Source organism: Eutrema salsugineum, unplaced genomic scaffold (assembly GCF_000478725.1).
Source record: "Eutrema salsugineum unplaced genomic scaffold, Eutsalg1_0 scaffold_11, whole genome shotgun sequence".
Lineage (NCBI taxonomy): Eukaryota > Viridiplantae > Streptophyta > Magnoliopsida > Brassicales > Brassicaceae > Eutrema > Eutrema salsugineum.
Genome location: NW_006256901.1, coordinates 4896189 through 4899794, shown reverse-complemented (window position 1 = coordinate 4899794; position 3606 = coordinate 4896189). Strand labels below are relative to the sequence as shown.

Below are 3606 nucleotides of genomic sequence, written 5' to 3'. Positions count from 1 at the left end.
CCTTATTGATACAATTAGACCCGCCGCGGTATGCTCAGCTACGCCATTGATCCTTGAGTACTTGTGCTAAGTACATGCTCTCTCTCTTTCTTTACTTATGCTTTACGCTTACAGGACTATGCTCTTCATTTCTCGAGGAACGCCTTTGAATTCTAGCGGAAAAGTCCCGCACTTCATTACGAAAGACTGGGCCTTCTTAATCCTCCAATCGTGCAGTAGCTCTCGTATATAAGAGAAGGGCAGCATTTAGGAGTAATCGATCTCACAAACTATCAATTTCATAAGAGAAGACGAAGATGGATCAAATTGAATAATCGAAGAGATATGGGACCCTAGCTACGAGTCAGTCCCTCTGACGTCGAATGATCTACTTTGCTTGTACTTATCTTTGTCGAGATTCAGTTGGTCTTCAGTCTACCACTCCGTGGGTACAAGATCGAAAAGAATGCATTCCAAGTGAGATGTCCAAGATCAAAGGATGGAGGGTAAGAATCGACGAGGAATCAATAAGATATAAGATAAGTGAATGACAAAGCGTGAGGAGAATTCTCAACCCGAGATGTTAGAAGGTGCAAAATCAATAGGTGCCGGAGCTGCTACAATTGCTTCAGCGGGAGCTGCTATCGGTATTGGAAACGTCTTCAGTTCTTTGATCCATTCTGTGGCGCGAAATCCATCATTGGCTAAACAATCATTTGGTTATGCCATTTTGGGCTTTGCTCTAACCGAAGCTATTGCATTGTTTGCCCCAATGATGGCCTTTTTGATCTTATTCGTATTCTGATCGAAGAAAGAAGGTTTCAGTCTCATAAAGCAAGCACCTCTTTCACATAAGAAAGTGGAGGCAGGCTTGGATACGATCTAAAATGATTCCACATGAAAGAGGACCGGGCAATCGCCCTCTTGAGTAATGAAGAAGCGGGCTAGTCCCTGAAAATGCCCATTAATCAAATCAAGTTGGGGAACAAAATCTTCCTTGTTAGTTACTCATTTCTTCGGTCGAGCGTTCTCCGGGCGTCGAGAAATCGATCACTCAATCACTGGCCGCTCTGTCATTGTCTGATTTTAGGTTTCTGATCACACTCTAAATAACTATGAAATTTTGCATTTCCGTAATAGCCAAATGGGCACCTATGGTTTTGTCGATGTTAGGGACTTTTTCCGGGTTTGATTTCGGGCTGGGATCAGAAGGAAGCGCTATAATGACCACTACGTGCGTTTCATTCTGTGCACTAGTGGCGTTCTCCTTTTGTTTGAGTTCCTTTCGTTTGAAAGGGGCGCTCAAGAAGGTTCTCCTCCTCTTCTTGATCTTTTCCGCTGGGTTCGTGGGATCTTTGATACGGATCCAAGTCGTCCACCTAGTGGGTGGACAGGCTTTGACCCTGTTGGGGCCGATTATCGGCTGGTATGCAGTAGGATGGCAAGCACTTTCTTCTACGGGCCCTAACGGGGCGGAGAGCTGGGAGGAGAGTACGTTTGAATTTGACGTGCTCGAGGAATCCTTTTCCCCCACGGCAGAGGAGGCCCAAACGGAAGAAGGGGAACCCTCGGTCAATTTTCAGGGGCCCGGGACGCCCCAGTCCCAAACGGAAGAGGGGGAACCCTCGGTCAATCAGGGGGGTCCCGAGGAAGCTGGGCCTGCGCTTCCAGCTCATCCAGTCGAGGGGGACGAAGCTGGGCCATCTCATAGAGTGGGCCCCTATCAGGACCAGGGCCTACCTACTGATAGGAATGGTGATAGATAGGACTTTTAAGGGTCTCAGGGCTATCAATCCCCTTGTCAATGTAGCACAAAGAGGTTTATCAATCCAGATGTGGTGTTAGACACTAAGCTATATGATCAAGTTCTTAATTCAAGCAAACAAGAATAGGTTTTGATTAATCTAGAGACAACTATAAACATAAACAGGTTTAAAGACAAATGACAATGACAAATGATGTGAATATGATATGATGGAGGCATGAGATTCTAGACATGATAGTTGGTTAGGGTGCCTTGGTGTTAAACTAGAAATGCTAATGACAATGATGAGACATGATTCAAATGATTAAGAACTCTAATCTAGGTTAATCCTCTCATGAAGGTATTAACCCCTATACTAATCCATTTTCAAACCAAATTCCCATTTGTGAAACATGAATCAATATGCATTAACAAACAGCTCTTAATGATCATTCAAGCATTTAACAAATCATTCCCATGATGAAAAATTACTTAAACCTCTAACACAACTCTTTCAGGAATTTCATCAAACACTTTTGGTGCATGAAATTCCCAGAATCTAGATCTCAAGTGATTATCAAGGATTTAGCATAGAGAACAGCTGTTTAGAGAGATGAATCAATGAATCTAGCCCTAAGCACTCCTATTCTAACACTTTAGCACCCTAACCTACACATCTAGAACCTCATTAAGGTGACTACTCACTAATCATACTAATCTCTCTTAAACTTTTGCAAGTTGAGTAGATTAGCATGATTAATGATGAGAAATGGAGATGGAGATGATAGATTCAAAAGAAAACAGCTTTAAACACCCAGATCTCCTTAAACTCTCTTGATTAAACACTCAAATAAAGATATTTCTCTTCTTAATGGAGTCTTTTCACCAAAAAGGCAAGAGACAAAGGGAATAAAACTTAGTTCTCCCCCAAAAAACCCTAAAAAGTATTTATACCTTCTTAAAAACGAACCGGGTCAGCCCGGAACAAACCGGGTCCTGACCCGGCTTTAATGGATAAAGTGGGAAAAGCTGCGGGTCGGTTCAGTATGTCCCAGGCCGCACACCTAAGTCGCAGTAGATGAAGACTTGTCTTGTGAGGCTTGAATCACCTTGTCGGAGCCGCACGCCTATCTAGGAGTAAATTGCGAGTGTTTCTGCGGCATGGTCTCCTTCCTCTCCAACTCGCAGGGCTGAGCCGGTTTCTGGGGGATGTAGAAACTGTGCGGGTTGGTCTCTATTGCACTTAGGTCGCAGGCTCAAGTCGGAGTGAATTCCGAGTGATCGTGCGGCATAGATCCAGGCACGGATGACCCGCATGCCTAAGTCGCACGATTGTGGACTTAGCATTTCTCTTGCTCGGGAGCTCCAGACCTCTTCCAGTGATAGTTTACCCGCACATTTCAACTCGCAGCATCAGCATTCAGGCGTTCATCTTCAGGCCTGCGGGTTAACCAAGTCGCAAGACCATCTCGCAGCATCCAGAGCAGCTTAGATCACTTCGCATTCCGGAGAGTGTAACTCCTGTGATACTTGTCCGAATTGAATGATTTCGGTTGCAGAAGACAGAGGACTCATTTATCTCCAACTTTTGTGAAGGAAGTTTCAGTGCTTGGGAGGTGGAAGGCTTCCTGGAGGGCACATCTTTGCAGTGCATGTATACGACCAGAGAGAGGCGTCTAGACATGTGTCCATTCCGGAGGCCGTATCTTCCTGCTCATAGATCCGAATTGAATGCTCTTGGACGTTCTGGAAAGAAGACTCAAATGTCTCTGATTCTCATGAAGGACCCGGAAGCTGATCGGCCTGGAAGTGCACCGTCCTTCGCATCCTTCAGAACTGATCTGCTCGGTCCGGGAATACCTGCGAGACAGGGTTTTCTTCCG

At 45.1% G+C, this 3606-nt stretch overlaps 2 protein-coding genes across 2 annotated transcripts in view; both read left to right on the top strand.

Moving 5' to 3' along the window:
- The first annotated feature begins 292 nt into the window (after positions 1-292).
- On the top strand, positions 293-1179 carry LOC18025939 (ATP synthase subunit 9, mitochondrial). Its single transcript, XM_024160881.1, has one exon. It carries the CDS (start codon positions 527-529, stop codon positions 782-784), a length of 258 nt encoding a protein of 85 aa, XP_024016649.1. The 5' UTR covers positions 293-526; the 3' UTR covers positions 785-1179.
- The window catches only part of LOC18025938 (uncharacterized mitochondrial protein AtMg01020), a 34531-nt gene continuing 32013 nt past the window's right edge, over positions 1089-3606 (top strand). The window contains exon 1 of the mRNA XM_006409456.2: positions 1089-1734. Coding sequence (XP_006409519.2) covers positions 1095-1734 — 640 coding nt within the window. The 5' untranslated portion in view covers positions 1089-1094. The remainder of the gene's footprint in view (positions 1735-3606) is intronic.